Source organism: Carlito syrichta, unplaced genomic scaffold (assembly GCF_000164805.1).
Source record: "Carlito syrichta isolate Samal-C Ts95f unplaced genomic scaffold, Tarsius_syrichta-2.0.1 Scaffold311455, whole genome shotgun sequence".
Taxonomy (NCBI): domain Eukaryota; kingdom Metazoa; phylum Chordata; class Mammalia; order Primates; family Tarsiidae; genus Carlito; species Carlito syrichta.
The window spans coordinates 103,607-121,586 of record NW_007255551.1 but is presented as its reverse complement, the minus strand read 5'-3'; the positions used below and the strand labels follow the sequence as shown (position 1 = coordinate 121,586).

The 17,980-nt window shown below is 37.2% G+C and overlaps 1 protein-coding gene across 1 annotated transcript in view; it reads left to right on the top strand.

The window, feature by feature from the left end:
- EPSTI1 (epithelial stromal interaction 1) overlaps positions 1-17,980 on the top strand; it is a 108,670-nt gene that overhangs the window by 36,921 nt on the left and 53,769 nt on the right. Inside the window, exon 6 of the mRNA XM_021717880.1 lies at positions 3,474-3,547. Coding sequence (XP_021573555.1) covers positions 3,474-3,547 — 74 coding nt within the window. The remainder of the gene's footprint in view (positions 1-3,473; positions 3,548-17,980) is intronic.

The following is a 17,980-nucleotide window of genomic DNA, read 5'->3' as shown; positions in this document are numbered from 1 at the left end:
CCTCCTGGGCTCAGGTGATCCTTTTGCCTCAGTCTCCCAAGTAGCTGGGACTATAGGCATGTACCACCACACCTGGCTAATTTTTCTTTTTTGTAGAGATGAGGTCTTGCTGTGTTACCCAGGTTGATCTCGAATTCCTGGGCTCAACTGATCCTCCTGCCTTGGCCTCCTAGAGTGCTGGGATTATAGGTGTGACCCAATGTGACTGGCCATAAAATTTTTTTTTTAATTAACCATATTTTTTTAATTTTAAAGATGTGCGGTACAATTCACGATTAGATATACATGTGGTCATTGTACAGGTAAAGTTTGGGCCTCCCTTTGGTCCCCATTTCACCTGGTTTGAGATCAGGTACTCTTATTGATGTTCTGGGCCCACCTGCCACCTCCCCCCACAGCAGTTTTCCACTACTGCCAATCCCTTTCTTATAGTATTATGGTAAATGTTTAGGGTCTACTTTTATAATTTTCCATTCTTATTTTCTTGGCCTTATCTTGCACATATCTCTCTAGGCACACTGTTAAATTTATCTATGATTTCCCACAGGAGCTGGATTAAAAAAAAAAGCATCCACGAGCTTCTTGAGGTTTCCTAAACTGGTACATTCTCTTGTACCGTTGTATATTGAAAACACTACAAGTTCTGGGAATGGCATTTTCCTCTCCAGGGTCACTACTAGCCCAGCATTGCCTTTGTGCAAATTAGAAACCAATTCTCTATGTAGTCAGTCAATTCTGTGGGTGCTCCAACAGGTGGTAGATGGTACCTTTGTGAGAAACAGAAAAAGACACCTCTGTGCTGAAGCAGCCACATGCTGGGGTGCAAGCCTTGGTGAGCTGAACAATGGCTCTATTTTGCCTTTCTGACCGCTCTGCTGGGACACCCTGGCCTGAGCAACCCATGAAATGAAATGCAGTAATCCTGTTCATACTGCCTCTTTCTTTTAAAAAACTCCTGCTTGTTAAGATTGGTCTTTATCTAGAATTTCTCTCATTAGGTCCATAATTGTTTATACTTTCATTTGATCTTCAGCCCTTTGGGAAATATGAAGAAAGCTATGTGTCCATACTCACAGAAAGAAGCAGAGTCCTAATAAGCAGCTTATCCATGAGCCCGAGGTTAGAAACCACATTCCCAGTGTTGTTTAACTACTTGGCTCTCGCACTGAGGACTGATTGAATATTTGTGACACTTTTGAGAGCATTTCCTAACAAGCCACTTCTGTGCTTTATCTGTGTTCATATCACGTTATTTGCAAACTACTCTCCCCTAACGTAGTTAACACACTGCCATCATTGCTTTCTTATCTGTGTCCCCAGCTAGTCTGAAATTTTCCAGAATTGACACTGCTTTGTTTCCAACTGTATTCCCAGCATCTAACATAGTAGCAATCATATAATAGGCATTTGATAAATGTTTGTTGAACAAATGAGATTCAGCAATATTAAATGATTTGTTTAAGGTCACTCAGTCAGTGATGGTGGACTTGGAGCTAATTTCTTATTTTCTTAATTTGTATCTCATGTTCTTAGATAGATTTCATTCTGCATTTGTACATATGTGTAAGTACATTTGGATGACTCCTTAACTTGCTGTTAAATGGAAGAAAACAAAATTTGACTAAATGTAAGAATTTGGGTTAGCATACCAAAATAGGTACCCATGTTGGTAGGTATTGAAAGTCACTTCAGCCAGACTCAGTGACTCAGCCTGTAATCCTGTGCTTTGGGAGGCTGAGGTGAGTGGATTGCCTGAACCCGCGGGTTCGAGACCCGCCTGGGCAACTTGGCGAGACCTCATCTCTACAATATATCAAAAAGTCAGCCGGACATGGTAGCGCATGCCTGTAATTTCAGCTACTAGGAAGGCTGAGGCAGAAGGATCGCCAGAGCCCAGCAGGTCGAGGCCGCGGTGGCCGGGAGTGGCCACTGCACTCCAGTCGGGGCGACAGAGTGAGACTCCAACTCAAAAAAAAAAAAAATTAAATTAAATTAAATTAAAAAAAAAAGAAAAAGAAAGTCATTTCTCAACCACGCTGGTATTTTGCAAGACATTTCTTCATCGACTTTGTGTGGCTTTCTCACACAAAGTTCTTTAAGTAGCATTCCTGATAACTGGTTTAATCGACACCTGCTGCTCCCTTGCTGTCTTTCACCCTTTCGATACCCCCTTCACCACCTGCACCCTGGGATGCAGAGAACTCATCACAGTTGAACACTTTTGGTCCCACGAGTCAGGATTTTTTTTGAAGATTAGAATCATGTATGCTTGGTTTTATAATTTTCCTTTAGTTTGCTTCCTAGAATTCTGTGTTTCATTAATAATCCAGTTGCCTGTGTTATAATTGATTCTCTCTGACTCTAGCAAATTTCCTTTATTTTTTTTCTGAAACTGAAATCATCATCCATTTTGCCATTCAAAATGGGACTAGTAAATTAGTTCTGGATGAATGAAGACTTTCATGGAAATGAATAATATGAACAGTTTTTTCCCCCTCCTTTGAAAGATGGAGCCAAACTTATGTTTGGGTTTGAAAGTGATGATTTCCATTATTCCCTTTCCACAGGTCCTCCTCTGGGCAAATCCATTTTTTTTTTTTTTTTTTTATTGAAGCAAACTCAGCTGCTTGCCATCTCTTTTGGATTCATTTGAAACTTCATGTTTCCCCTGTGTTGTAGAACGTGTTTCAACTCCCCATTAAATTTGTTGTCCAGGAATTTTACTTGTTTTTCATAGGCAGGTTTTTAAAAAGTGACAGTGTGTCATGGTGAGCAAAAAGCAAGTGTAACTGGGTTATTTAAATTGGATTAAAATAAGCCAGAGCCATGGTGACAGTAATATCAAATATGAAACCCTTTGTCTCTAGGCTCTCCAAACAGCTAATTAAAAAACAAAAAAAAAACCTCTTTTCTATTCAAGTGGATGGCTTTTTTCTTTTTTTTTTTTAATGACATATGCTGTTCAGTCCCTCAACAACTTTAAGCATCCGATTCTAAGTCAGAAGGGAGTTGGTTTGGCTTATTGAAGATCTTTTCCTGAATATTTTATTAGAATGTGGATATATATATATATATATATATATGAATTTTGTATAAACTATTTAACCATTTATTATACTTTTAATTTAACATACTTGGTATGGAAATTTCATGTTTTCATTAAAACATTTTGAAAGTACTGTTTACAAAAGAAGTGTTGCTATACATTTGAACTAAAGAATATAAATGTGAACTGTAGATTCTGTGATTACGCCAATGAAGTTGGCAGAGGGGCACTATGGAAAGAACTTGGAGCTCCCGGCTTTCAATGTAGTGACCACGTCTGGTAAGAACCATCTTGCAGCCTTGGCAGGGTACCATATGGAACTACTCAGGCTGCTTGAACCTAAAGATTTTGGACCTTGTGTAACTTTACATCATGATTCTGCTTAAAGCTTCCTTAATAGGTTACATTTTGATGTTTTCAATTTCAGAGCAATAAGTTGGAGGAGAAAAGACGACTTCAAGAAAACCTCAGAAGAGAAGCATTTAGAGAGCATCACCAATAGTAAGTTTATGTTTTCAGAACGTTGTACCTTTATGGGCATGTTGTTCATACAGCTTTTAAATTCAGGTGATGGTAACTTTTCAAAACATCCGGCATTGAATTGTTGGCTGTAATTATTAATTATGTATTTGAACTCTGTCATCATGTAAGTGAGGATCTAAGGCTGGAGACATCTGTACTCACCAAAGTATTGTTTAGTAGTCAACTGATTAGCAATGATGTTACTAAATTTGAGGAATTCCCCATCAAAAATAACTCAGAAGGCTTGATTCTTTGGTGCTCCAGAGTACTTCTGATTATGTTGATTCCTAAGTTACTAATATAAGGAAGAAGGTGTTTGAAATACCCAAGCATAGTCTCAACTAGGGATATATCCAATGGGTTTGGGACTATTATACGCTTGTGTTTTTTCTAGATAAGAATTGAGGAATCATTTAGCAGGTATTGGCAAAACTTGCAATGTGTGGTCATATACCAATGTAATTTTTCCAGTATGATTTGTGAATAACAGTAGTTAATATGTGTAGGGAAACTGTAACATACTTTATAATGTAGATAATCTCTGTTATGTAGGATTTAAAGATAAGCTCACGTCCTAACTCTTGGTATCTAGATTTCCTGCACACTAATTGAAAGAAGATAAAAACAAAGAACAATATTTCTGGCCCTATGATAATTCTAAATGTGGTAGAATTAGAACCATGCAGATATGAATTCAAAGTCCTAGCTCCCTGTGAAACTTCTTTGAACTTTACTGTTAAAAAAGAAATTAAAAATAGAAACGATAAGATATATCTTATAGGCTTCAGCAATAACTTTTAAAAAATCTTATGTAAATAACACAGGGACTTGAAATGATACTTCTTACAGAGGTCATTATTGAATGAGATAATACACATTTTCTTTTATAGAGACTGTATACAAATTTCTGGTCCTACCAGCACTAGTAACTGGTCTCTCACTTTCCTTCTTTTGTTTTTTGTTTTTTTGAGTTAGAGCCTCACTTTGTCACCCAGGCTGGAGTACAGTGGCACACTCACGGCCACCCTAGTGTCAACCTGCTGGGCTCCAGCGATCCTTCCGCCTCAGCCTTCCAAGTAGCTGGAACTACAGACGCGTGCTACCATGCCCAGCTAATTTTTGATTATTGTAAAGACAAGATCTCGCCAAGTTTCTCGGGTTGGTCTCAAACCTGTAGGCTCAGACAATCCACTCACCTCAGCCTCCCAAAGTGCTGGGATTACAGGCTGAGCCACCGAGTCTGGCATCTCACTTTCTGTCTTTCTTTCTTTTTTTTTTTAAGTGAGAAAGAAGGATTTATTGAGGACAGAAAAGCTCCCACAGTGGGAGGGGGCCCGAAGGGGTTGCCCAGCATCTCATTTTCATATGAAATTTCCATTGCCTGCCTCCTGTTCTCTCTCCCCATTGTTGTCCCTCATTTATAGAATTTAAGATCACACTGATGTAGGGATAAGCATATGTGTGACACCCTAGAACACAATCTTTCTCTAGACATAGTACCCTCTGGCTTTTCATACCACTGACATTTTTCTGCCTGTGTCATAAGCAGCTCCTTCTTGCTTTAAGTCTCAGAGGAAGGAACGGAAAAGAAGTTTTCCAACTCTCAACTTTACTACTTAGCAAGTTAGCTACTTGGTTTCTGTTACCCAGGCCAGAAAATGGATGGGAGATGGGACTGGATAGGGATGGAAGTGTTGAGTGATGCCATCCTCCTTAGCGAAAACACTGCCATTTTAGTTACAGAATCCATAGCCTGTCTCTCTCTACTCTTCTAAGGCTGGCATAGGGTGTAAGAAAGTTGATGGGCAGCTACATACCAGGAGAATTTGACTATCTGGAAGAAAGAAATGGCGGAGGGAGGTACTAGTTAAGGATGTTAATGTGTCATTTCCTCCCTCTTCAGGGATAGAGAAATAATGAGAATGTATTGCTAGGCTCAGTCTGAAGAATTGAGAAAGATAACGGACTGGCTGGGGGCACTAGTAGCCTAGAGTTTATTCTGTGGCATTCTAGCTTTACATTAGAAGAGGAAATACCTACTTACCCGTGAGGGGTCTTAGGTAGAGGACAGTGGAGTCGAACAGGTTCATTCTCTGGAGAGTTCTAAACATGGCAAGGTGAAGGATGAAAGATTCTTGGAGTTTTAAAAGACGTTAGAAGTAGTGCTGCTTTCTTTCATAGTCTTCCAGTTTCTCAAGTTTGTGTTTTACTAAATACAAAAGATCAATCACCCCTTTCTTACCCGGAAAAAAAAAAAAAATTGCCCTCAGCCACCTGGCGCACTATCAGTGTAGTTGAATTCAATTACATGCACATTTTATTCCGGCTCGTTCTTCTGCTTATCGTGAAAGTCCCAGTTAACCAGGAAAAAGAGAAGTTGACTAAAAATGAGAAGTTTCTCAAATTGATTTTTAAAGCATATTGAGAAACATAAGAAAAGGTATATGCATGAGTTTCTTTTTTTTTAATTTTAAAAGAATATTGTGTTTTGAATTACTTTTGCAGTTAAAAGACCAATAGCTCATGAAATGAGTGACCATTATATAGCTAGACATATAATAGGGACTTCTTAGAAAAGATGGGTCCTCTGTATTACAAGTCTTTATCACACCTTCTTAGAATCAGTTTGTGGTGGAGAAAATGTCTGGGAAAGCTGTCAGGATTTTTAACAGCACAAAGCGTTCACCAGACCCACCAGACTGCCTACCCCCACCCTCAGTTAGATTTTCCTGAAGCTGTCAAATGAAGGAACACAAAATAGAAACATAAATAAGACATTCTTTCAAACTAGTCAGTACCTTGCTAGTTTCCGCATGCTGTGATATGTGGTTCAAACTGTAAGCCAGGAACGATTTTTTAAAGTTTTTTTTTATTTTTTGTAGAGAAGGGCAACCGTGGACTTGAGCAGACTACAAATCCAAGTTGCTGGAGAAAATGCTTATGATAGCCACCTGGGGTTTCACCATGAGAATCTTAATGTGCTCTTTCTTAGCACCTTGTTCCTGACTTCGTTCATTTGCTTCTGATTATTTTTAGTGTTGTCAATTATTTAGCTAACAGGCAGAAAACTAGGCTTTTATTGACATCCAAAGGGACTCTCCTGAGTGTAATAATGAAGGCAGTTTATTGAATGCCTGTGAGGTTGCTTTCTAATTGTACGCATTAATCTGCCCATGCAAGCTGGCTGAAAATACACAAGCAGATTGCACATGCAGATGGAGCACACAGGATGGTTTTTATGAAAAGACCTCTGGAATGTACTTCTGCGGTACTGAATGACTGTGACTGTTTCAATGCACGGCTGATAGCAGAACAGATTAATGATGCATTAAGCCTGTTACTCCGGCTGGGGACGGACTCCAATTTCACAATTTAGAATTAGTTCTAGGATTCTTGAGCCTGAAAGTAGAGGGTAGAAATGGTCATTTAACCTTGGTGTAGTTCTCACCATTACTTTTGGCCTTGGTTATTATTTACTACTTATAAAACTTGTAGGATGACCTCATTATTACTGGTAGATGGAAGATCGGAAGCAATAGTGAACCTTTTTAAAAAATCATAAATCGGATATTGTGCACTTAGTTATTTAAAACATTGGATAAAATAATGCCCAGCATTTTAAATTTTAAATGGTAATTGATGGGGGAGTGAGGTTATCTTTCTCATTGTGTGTTTTTTGGATGAATGTGGAGACAGATTTGAATTTTGAATCCATTTAACCAGTGAGGAGGCTGGAGAAGGATGTGAGTGAGGTGGAACGCATGCATTTTGTATAAGGGTGCTAAGAAAAGGCATTCTTGGGCAACCCCCTTGGATCCCCACTCACAGTGGGAGCTTTTCTGTCCTCTCAATAACTCCTGCTTTCTAAAAGAAAAAAGAAAAGGCATTATTTTATAGATTTTCTGTAGATATAAGAATTGGCTATACTTTGAACATTTAAAATTTTAGTTCATGTCTAGTAACCATTTAGAATAATAGATTATACATTGAATATAGGATTAAACAGTACAAAGTGCTTGGTTATTTTAATCAAATAAAGTAGTTACAACCTGTGGAGTGTAATTTTGAACCTGTAGAGTGTCAGAAACAGTATTAGGCATATTTGATATAGTTTAATTTAATTTTTAGGCCAACCCTATTTAGAATATATCATTCCCGTTTTATAGATGGAGGCTTGGGTCATTAAAAGTTTAAGTCACAGAGACAAGTGATGCAGTCACTAGGGGTTAGGGAAAATAGTTAAGTTAGAGGCATGGTGTATAACTCTGAAGGTCAGGAATATCTGAGGGGGTGGGGTGAGCACTGTAGCAATACAGGGTGCTTGTGCAAAGGGCCACTGAAGACGGTGGTTCAGCTGAAAGAAAGACTTGGGCAAAGTTGACTTCTGTTTCTTCCTACCAAGATTTAAATTTTGACTAGAGTAGGCAAAAACAAAAACAACAAACAAACACAAAGGCCCCCTCCCCCCCCCAAAAAAAACCCCAAAAAGGCTTAGGAGATACATCTGCTTTCTCTCCGATTAGCATATGTAAATAACTTCCTCCCTCCCCCCACCCCCAACAAGGGGTCACTAGGTTAGTACCATAATTAAACTTATTGTAGGGTAGCTGAACTTTTGTGACCTCTCCCAGCTGTATTCTATTCCTAGGTGCAGTTTCCAACATTGTTTCTAGGAGAGGGGAAGAGAGGTTCCATTCTGAAAACCTCAGCTGGAAAAGCTCCTGGAACCATGCCCATTCCAAGACAGAGCCTGTTTCTGAGCTACTGCACACCACCTTGAGCTCAGCCTGTCAACTACAATATTGGGAAGTTTTCTTCATTTCTGCCATCGGAACCATGCATCTCTTTTACTTCCATTTGAATAATACTGTGATTAGGTCCTAGGGGGCACATCTTTATCTATTTTAGTTTTCTGGAGCTGAGAATCCAGGCAGGTTTGCTGAATATGCACACTTAGGCCCCAAGTTTGCCTTCCAATATGCTCACAAAACTTCTAATGCCCTTCGTGGGAGCTTCTGAAAAATACTTAAGGGCTAAATGGATCCCTTATCCATATGGCAGGCTTAAATTCAACCTTGGATTTTATAATTCAGGTAAGGTGAACAGAAAGTCATCCTATTCATAACTTTCTATCTTATTTATGCTTAAAAAAGTGAACTTATAGATATAAAAGTCCTGTCTCTATTTTGTTGACAATAAGATTGAACAGCTTATGACAAATCTCGTCTGAAGGAATGCCTGCCTATTGAATGTGAGATAATGTTGATGGTTAAAACCATATTGTCATTTCTACCTACTATCAATTCTTCCTGCAGATAACCTAGTGTATGTTAACTCATTTTTATTCCCACTGTACCCTCATGTCAGTATTTGTTACATGCCACTTTAATTATAAATGGCCTGTGTCTTCTGTGCTTCCTGGTCACCCCCCTGCACTACTGCAATGGCTTCATTACTATCTTTGCCACCAGTCTCTTCTTCTCTTGATTGTCTTACATGTTTTGTCAAGTTTAACCTTCTAAAACATGGCTTCGGTTATGTCACTCCTGTATCCTAAAAGATTTGATTATTTCCTATACCTGTTGCTTATAGAATGAATTCCAGAGTCCTTAGCCATACCAAGGGGAATCATGCCTTAGTAAGATGTCAGAAAGAGCTTATAGCATTTGGGTCTGTGTCAGGTGATTTAGGGGAAGGTTTATGGAAGCAGGGCTGTGGTCTGGATTGGATCTTATCAGGAAGAAGGAGCAGATCTATAATTAGGTATCTTAATCTCATCTATAAGGAAGGAACACCAGAGTGAGCTCATGGTGTAATTGATAAAGAATTAGCAGTTATTCATATTAGCCAGAATTTTAGGGGTGTTGATCATTTTTGTGATTTATACAAGGTCCATGTATTTTTCTGTGTTCAGACATGTTATGGAGTGGTCTCATTTTTGTTAGGATCCATTGCTGTCACAGTTGACATTGTGTGACATTGTTTACTTTCAATAAGAGAACACCAAGGCCTGCCTGTGAATGCCAGACCAGCTTTTATCTTTCTCAGAATATAATTAATAATTGATAAAAGATAAAAGTTGACTAGTGCCTTCCTTTCAAAATTGTTACACTTAGTTATCTCATCACTGGAACTTAGTACCATCAATGTTCCCCTCTTAGGAGGACAGGGGATCTAGGTTTAGGCTGGTTGGGTTCAAACTATAACCTTTGCCCTCACTGGTTAAACATTATCTAACTTCTTAGGGCCTCTGTTTCCTCATGGGTAGCGTGGGATGGGGTAGCAATAGTTGCTAACTCAGAAGAAGTTGCTAACTCAGAAGAAGCAATAGTTGCTTACTCTGCTTCCTCATGGGTAGCATGGGATGGGGTAGCAATAGCTGCTAACTCAGAAGCAGCTTAACCTGTGCAGTTCAGTAAGAAATCTAGCAGAATGCCTGGAAAGAGACAACTAAACATAGTGTAGCTCCAACAAGTACAGCAGAAAAAGAAGGAAGAGAAAGTGAAAAACTGACTCTGGCCTTGTTTCCAAGGATAGAGCCTGAGAACCTCTTCTTGATGCATGAGATTCACTAAGAAGACCCTGGGGCCCAGAAAGTGCCCCAGTAAACATGCTACATTTGGGGTACTATGTGACCCCCAATCCTTCACAAGCTACCTGCACAGTCAAATTTATCACTTCTATGTGAGTTCTAAGAGCCTTACTGAAATAAATTATATGAAATGAACTCTAGCCAAACAAATAATGAATACAAGAAAGTGGAAGACATAAATACCAGAACAATTGTGAACAAAGAAGATGGTGACATTTGTAATCAAATATGTGCTTGGTTTTGCTTTTTAATAAGAATCAACAGGACCTAATTAAAATCATGGAGGATTTTTTAGCTTAGAAGAGGCACAAGGAAGGGAAAGGGATATGAACTACAATAAACATCTTCTTTCTTTTGTTGCATGAGTGAATGTGAATTCTAGATACAGATAGAAAAATAATTGTGTTCATTATATGTTGAATTATGTGTTAATTATATGTACAAATAAGGTATGTAACATAAAAACATGAGAAGAAATACAAAAGAATTTATCATAACAGTAAAAGGCAAAAAAGGTGGAATTTTTACAATAAAATATAAAAAGAAAACAAAATATTAAGTCCCATAAATCAGCATTTACAGAAAGGGTATATAGGCCAAATTTTCTTATTAAAGGAAAGGTTTTTGGATTGCATAAAAAATGCAAATCTAGAAATATACATATTATAAGGGATGTCTATAAAATAAGAGTTGAAAACAAAGGCATTGAAAAATATCCACAAATGCTAACAAAAGAAGCAATATTAATATGAGACAAATTGCATTCAAGGTGAAAAGCATTCAACATGATAAAGTATAGTTTTTGCAGATAAAATATGTAATCCAAAAGATAACATGAAACAAATCTTTATCAAAGTAGATTGAAAATATATAGGATAGAAACTGAACAAAAACTTTAAAAATCTCTAATATAAACTATGGATTTGCCAAAATTTTCTTTTATTTAATTAATTCTCTTTAGAAATTAACAGATCAAGTGAACCACAAAACTACATAAGGAAAAGAGGATTTGAATAATAATACTAAGTATAATTATATAATCACAGTTATAAAATGTACCCAGCATATAAAAACATGTATTTTTTAAAATAAATACTGACTAAAAAGGCTGACTGAAAACTACCACAAAATTGGCCATGACCAAGACCTCAGAGATTCTTGGTAAACTCCAAAAAAATCCTAAATCCTAGAAAGCCACAATCTCTGAGAAAAATGTAGTAAAATTAGAAATTAAGCAATATGAGATTTTAAAGACTATCTGCTTACAATTTTTAAAAATGTCTTTTTAAATGACTATTGGGGAAAAAATTGAAACCAAAATTGACATTAGTTTGGGATAAAGGAATAAAATTTTCAAAACTAGTAGGAATAGCAAATTGTTACTGGCATTTTAATTTATAAATAGATCCATTGAATGCTATAAAGAACCTACAAGTAGACCCATATTTTTACAGAAACTTAGTATTTAGAACTTAAGCTACAGATGAAAGTATTCTTTAAAATCAGTCTCAAAAGGATAGACAATTTTACAAATAGTATAGAATCAACACAATTAGAATGTAATGAAAGTTGGTATTATAATTTAGTGATAGAAACTCCTTTCTAAGCAATACACAAATTGTAGAAGCCATAAAAAACAACCCATAGATTTAACTACATAAAAATTTTAAAAATTATGTTAGAGGACACAACTTATAATGAATACAGTTATAAGTAAGTGATGATTTAGTATAAAATATTTACCTGAAACATAATAGATAAAAGCTTACTTTCAGAAAGAACTTTTATATGATAATAAGAAAAAGACAATTCTAAAAAAATCGACAAAGTACTTGAACAAGCAGTTAGAAGAAATAGGAGTCAATGCAAATATTCAGCATTACTAATCATTAGAGAAACACAAATATAGAGTTTATTTATTACCCTGGCACAAATATCAAGGTATTCATAATACCTATCATTAGAAAAGGAGCTTTCTTTTACTGATTCAACAATGAGCACCTAGCGTGTGTCAAGTACTATCCTACGTTCTGGACATGTATTGTGAATAGAGCAAATACAGCCCCATGAACAGATGTGGAAATTCAGATAACAAACAAGTTGACAAAGAACTATATAGGATAACAGATTATAATAATTCCAATGAAGAAACATTAGTAGAGATAGGGTACAGTGATCAAGAATAATGGAACTTGGAGGTAGAAATTTCTTTTGTTATCATGACAGGTAGGATCTGACTTTCCAAGAAAATGGCATTTGAACTAAAGATAGAAGGATGAGAAGGAACCAACCATGCTGAGAAACAGGGAAGAAAGTTGTCAGCTCAGGAAATAGTGATAGTGTATTCAGTACCCGAAAGGGAACTGGTGAATTTAGGTTGAAGTAAAAAAAAAAAAAAGTGAGATCACAAAGTTGATAACACCAGCAGGAGCCAGACAGGTCAAGTGAGCCACCCAGGTCATGGCACAGAGTCTGCATTTCATTCAAGCCACAGGGAGAAACCACAGAAGCTTTTCATTTTTATTTTTAAATAAGTGAATACTCTGGTTGCTATGCTGGGTATAGATCTGACAAGGTAAGAGTAAAAATGAAGAAACTACTAAACATGTTACTGTAGTAGTCCAGGTAAAAAAATATATAGGCATAATTCGGTTTATTGTACTTTGCTTTATTGCACCTCATCGATATATATATTTTTTATTCTTTTAACAAATTGAAGGTTGGTGGAAACCCTACATTGAGCAGATCTATTGGTGCCAATTTTCAACAGCATGTGCTCACTTTGTGTCTTGCATCACATTTTGGTAATTTGTGCAATATTTCAAACTTTTTCATTATTATTACATCTGTGATGGTGATCTGAGATCACTGATTTTTGGAGGTTACTATTCTAATTGTTGTGAACTGCCATGAACTGTGCCTGTATAGAACAGAAAACTTAATCGATAAATGTGTGTGTTCTGACTGTTCCACCAACTGACCGTTTCCCTGTCTTTCTTTCTCTCCATCTTGGACCTCCCTATTCTCTGAGACACAACAATATTGGAATTAGCCAAGTGTTCAAATGAAAGGAAAAATCGCATGTCCCTCACTTTAAATCAAAAACTAAAAATGATAAAGCTTAATGAGGAAGGGATGTTGAAAACCGAGATAAGCTGAAAGACAGGACTCTTCTGCCAGTTAGTCAAGTTGTAAATGCAAAGGAAAAGTTCTTGAAGGAAGTTAAAAGTGTTACCCCAGTGAACAAATGAATAATAAGAAAGTAAATTAGCCATGTTGCTGATATGGAGAAAGTTTTAGTGGTCTGAATAGATCAAACCAGCCAAAACTTTGCTCTAAGCCAAAGCCTAATCTGGAAAAGGTCTTAACTCTCTGTAGCTCTGTGAAGGCTGAGAGAGATGAGGAAGTTGCAGAAGAAAAGTTGGAAGCTGACAGAGGTTCGTGAGATTTAAGGAAAGAAGCAATCTCCCAAACAGAAAAGTGCAAGGGCAAAGCAGCAAAAGTTGCAGCAAATTATCCAGGAGATCTACCTAAGATCATCAGTGAAGGTGGCTCCTGAACCACAGATTTTCAATGTAGATGAAATGGCCTTCTATTGGAAGAAAACGCCGTCTAGGACTGTCATAGCTAGGGAGGAGAAACTAATGTCTGACTTCAAAGGATAGGCTGATTCTTTTTTAGGGCTAATGCAGCTGGTGGCTTTAAGTTGAAACCAGTGCTCATGTACCATTCTAAAAATCCTAGGGCCATTAGGAATTATGCCAATCTGCTTTACCTGTGCTCTGTAAATGGAACAGTAAAGCTTAGATGACAGCTTATGGACAGTTTACCTAGCCTTTCAAGAACTCTGATGAAGATGTACAAGGAAATTAATATTGTTTTCATGCCTAAAAACATAGCATCCATTCTGCAGCCTATAGACTAAGGAGTAATTTTGACTTTCATGCCTTATTATTTAAGAAATACATTTATAGATAGCGATTCCTCTGATGTATCTGGGCAAACTAAAATGAAAGTCTTCTGAAAAGGATTCACCATTCTAGGTGCCATCAAGAACATTCATGATTTATTGGAGAAGGTCAAAATATCAACATTAACAGAGTATGGAAAAAGTTGATTCCAACCCTTGTCAATTACTATCATGGGTTCAAGACTTCAGTGGAGGAAGTAACTGCAATGTGGTGGAAATAGCAACAGAAATAGAAGTGAAGCCTGAAGATATGACAAAATTGCTGCAGTCTTATGATAAAACCTGACCCGGTAAGGAGTTGCCTTTTATGGGTGAGCAAAGAAGGCAATTTCTTGAGACAGAAACTTCCTCCCAGTGAAGATATTGTGAACATTGTTGTAATGACTCGAAATTTAGAATATTATGTAAATTTAGTTGAAAAGTGATGGCAGGGTTTAAGAGATTGACTCCAGTTCTTTTTTCGTTTTTTGTTTTAATTGAAGTCTCACTGTTGCCCAGACTGGAGTGTCATGGCACACGCACGGCCACCCCAGCATCAACCTACAGAGCTCCGGCGATCCTTCCACCTCAGTCTTCCAAGTAGCTGGAACTATAGGTGCACGCTACCATGTCTGGCTAATTTTTGATTTATTGTAGAGACGAGGTCTCACCAAGTCGCCCAAGCTGGTCTTGAATCCGCAGGCTCAGACAATCCACTTGCCTTGGCCTCCCAAAGTCCTGGGATTGCAGGCTGAACCACTGAGCCCGGCCCGACTCCAGTTTTGAAAAAAGTTCTACTGTGGGTAAAATGTTGTCAAATAGCATCACATACTACAGAGAAATCTTTTGTGAAAGGAAGAGTCAATCAACACAGAAAACTTCATTATTGTCTTATTTTAAGAAATTGCCACAGCCACTTCAACCTTTAGCAACTGTCACTAGCAGCTATCAATACCAAGGCAAGACCCTCCAACAAAATGGTTATGACTTACTGAAGGCTGAGTTGGTTATGAGCATTTTTTAGCAATAAAGTAGTTTAAAATTAGGATATAAACTTTGCTTTTTAAAGATATAATGCTATTACGTACCAAATAGACTAGTATAGTATAAGCATAACTTTTATATTCACTGGGAAACCAAATAAATTTGTGTGACTCACTTTATTATAATATTTGCTTTATTGTGGTGGTCTGTAACCAAACCCACACTATCGCTGATATATGTCTGTACCTACATATTGTATGGAAAATCAATAGAACATGTTGATGTTGGAGATGTCGAAGGAAGGAACAAGGGTGACTCTCAAGTTTCTGACTTGATGTACTGGAAGTATAGTGGCACCTTGTGTTGAGACAGGGACTCGTAGGAGAGGACCAAGGTTTGGGAAGAAAATACCAAAGGTTTAAGTTTAAACATGCTAAGTGTGAGAATCCTGGGACATATCAAATGGGCAATTGTATATATGAATTGGGTCTTGATGAGCAGGTAGGTGGGAGACATACATTTAGAAATTATTAGTATATAAATATAAGGCCATGAAAATAGGTAAAATTACTTAAGAAGAAATTGTGAATTTGAGAAGATGACCCAGGAGAAAGCTCAGAGGAGCTTTGTCACTGAGAGTTTAGGTAGATATAAATGAACATCTGAGAGATAGTGTAAATGAAGAGTGTGGTGTCATAGAAATCAAGACAGACATGTTTTCCACAGGAGAGATTAGTCAATTCTCCACTGCTGCTGAAAGGTCAAATGAGAGGAGAACCAGTGGATATGGCTGTAATCCTGACAGGAATGATTTGGGTATGATGGTGGAGATATAACCTGATTGTTTTGGACTCAGGGATAAATGGAGATGTGGAAATAGAGATGGAATTTATCAACAACTCTTGAGTAAACTGAGAAGGAGCACAATGAAATGAGGCTGTGGGATCAGGGTTTCTTAAATTGACCATGTTTGCATACTGATAGGAAGAATATAGTAGAAGAGGGAAAGATGAAACAGAAGGAATGACAGAAGAAATAAAGTCCTTGAGAAAGATTCTAAGGATAGTATCTGAGCATACAGAATCAACAGTTAGTGATTAGTCAATGATTTAAAATGTTATAATTGAGAAAGTGCTCTTTAAAAATTTTTTAAAAAGAAGAATGGGTAAAGATATAGGGAGACTTGAAAATCTGGCATTGAGAAAATGAAAGGCAATATTTTTCCATTCTCAATCAAGTATGAGGAGATTGTCAGCTGACAGTGAGATGTGGGGTGGAACAGATAAGATATTGAGAAGGATAATTCATGAGTGAAATGGAGTAAAATTACTGAGTGAAGCTAGAGTTAATGAATTTCATGTGACATGTCTACTCCGTTCATGTGACAGTCTACTTTGTTATTCCATCCTCCTTCATACCTCCAGTCCCCAAATACCAGATATGTTATTTTTTTCCCTAAGTTTAAGTTACCTGCTCTTGTATAGATCCAGAGAAGGCAGATGGTTGACCTTATATGGGTTTGAGATTTTTCCAGATAAATATGATGGAATGAGAGAGAGAGAGAGAGAGGAAGAAGGGTTTCAAAGGAAAAGATTTTAAAAATGGACCATGGAATCCAAATTGCACAAGAATTAAAGGAGGTGATGGTGTAAAAGAGGGGGAAACAATGATTTGAACATCCTAGAGACTGGAATGTTGTTATAGAGAAGAACATGGAATGACAGAAAGTTGTATTCAAGAGTGGGATTTACCATTTGATAGTTTGGAGAGAGGACATGCATCAACAACAATGTCTAGGGTACAACCCTAGGAGTATGCCTGAGGTAGATTAGAGAAAAGCTACTGGAGATGAGGCAGTCAAGAAAGAGAGCCTGTGGTGGGGGAAAACAATAAGAGATCTGTGTTGACAGTAGTTCAGAGAGGAAGACCAAAGTCTTAAACAAATGACAGATGGTTGACCAGAAGGTTGAAGGAAGACAATGGCAAAGAGGATGCTATAGTCTGATGTCCTGAGCACTACAGGAGCAGACAATTTTACATGTGATATGGGAGAAATAATTGTCTGGAAGTTGCATAGGGAGAAAATAGGATGCCTGTTCCACTTTCAGGCACTGAGGAATATATACGTAAGAATAAAATTGTTCCACTTAGGGGGCTCAGAGGAAAGCTTTGTTCTCAAGAGATAGGTTTTAGATAATGCAGGAAAAAAAATGAGGCAGACTTTCTTTCTCTTCTTTTTAAAAAACTTTTTATGAAGTAAATTTCAACTTAGAAAAAAGATATAAAAATAGAAAAAAAACAGTTTCCAGTAAAACCTTCATTTAGCTAATGTTATATCTTATGTAGTCATAGTATAATTAACATAGGAAATTAACATGGGCGATACTATTAACTAAACCACAGACATTATTCACATTTCATCAATTTCCCTCTAGCACTCCCTTTCTATTTCAGGATCCAATTCGGGATCACATAAAACATTTAGTCACCATGATTCCTTAGTCTCTTCCAATGACAGTACCTCATTTTTTTCCTTGTCTTTCATGACCTTAACACTCTCAGTAGGTACTGGATAGTTACTTTGTAGAATGTCCCCAATTTGGAATTGCCTGGTGTCTTCTCATGATTATATTGAGGTTATAATTTTTGACAAGAAAACTATTGCAGTGTATCATATCAGAGGACACATGATGTTGCTATCCTTATCACTGGTTATGTTAACTTTGATCATTTGGTTAAGGTGGTCTCCACTATGAAGTTATTATTTTTCCCTTTGTAGTTTGATAAATATCTTGGAAGTTACTTTATTTTTTTTAAAATTTATTTATTTTTATTTTTACTTTTTGAGTTGGAGTCTCACTCTGTCACCCAGACTGGAGTGCAGTGG